Source organism: Camelina sativa, chromosome 6 (genome assembly GCF_000633955.1).
Source record: "Camelina sativa cultivar DH55 chromosome 6, Cs, whole genome shotgun sequence".
Lineage (NCBI taxonomy): Eukaryota > Viridiplantae > Streptophyta > Magnoliopsida > Brassicales > Brassicaceae > Camelina > Camelina sativa.
In genome coordinates this window covers 4,122,349-4,123,230 of record NC_025690.1, presented here as the reverse complement: position 1 = coordinate 4,123,230, position 882 = coordinate 4,122,349, and the positions used below count along the sequence as shown (strand labels likewise).

At 42.6% G+C, this 882-nt stretch overlaps 1 protein-coding gene across 1 annotated transcript in view; it reads right to left on the bottom strand.

The window, feature by feature from the left end:
• Nucleotides 1–522, bottom strand: part of LOC104790365 — a 4,305-nt gene extending 3,783 nt beyond the window's left edge. Inside the window, exon 1 of the mRNA XM_010516102.2 lies at nucleotides 20–522. Coding sequence (XP_010514404.1) covers nucleotides 20–453 — 434 coding nt within the window. The 5' untranslated portion in view covers nucleotides 454–522. The remainder of the gene's footprint in view (nucleotides 1–19) is intronic.

The following is an 882-nucleotide window of genomic DNA, read 5'->3' as shown; positions in this document are numbered from 1 at the left end:
AAAAATGAAGTTGTGAAACCTTTTCTTGTTACGCTTAGCAGCATCACGAGTCCTTCGCTTCTTCTCATCTTGTTTATTCTCAAAGTATCTCCTCCGTTTACATTCCTGTATAACACCAGTTCTCATCACTTCTCTCCTAAACCGATTCACAAGCCTCTCCTCTGACTCATTATCCTCAACAAACACTTGCACGTTGTATCCCGAGGAACTGAAGAAGAGCGTGTTCGAGTAAGCAAGCGAGGGACAAATCACGGAAGCAAGCTCAGAGGAAAGCGAAGATGCGGTGGAAGAAGACTCTTCGACCGCCATTGATTCGATGGCGAGATCATTTCTTCGCCTCTGGGAGATAGTCGGGGAAGGAAGAGTGAGGTTCGGTGGCGGAGTAGGTTTGGTTTGAGATTTGAATGGTGAGATGAAGGAGATGAAGCTCGTGAGTGAGAACGAAGCCGCCATTAAAGCGTCGCGAGGTTGGAGAAGAAGAAGATATGAGAGATTGAATTGTGGATAAGATTCAATTCCCCCCCAATTTCTAGGTTAGTGGAAGATCAATTCCGGGTCAAGATATGAAACCCGGTTTGATATACGGGTTCGGGTATTTTTTGCATGGGTAAGATGAATGATCTGGGCTAAGTTGGTTTGATAAGGCCCATTATAAGTGAAACGTTTTCTTGTTTTGGAGTTTTCTTTTTCAATATACAGGATGCGGTTTTTGTCCGAACCGAACAGAACCGGAGGCTTCGGTTCAAAATCGGTTAAGCAATTCATTCAATACGGCAGGATTTTGAATTGTGTTCGATTTATTGTTAGTTCAGTTTGAAAAACCAAACCGGTTACCCATTTTTTCTTACCAAAACTATACAGAAACTAAAGAAAATCAAACCA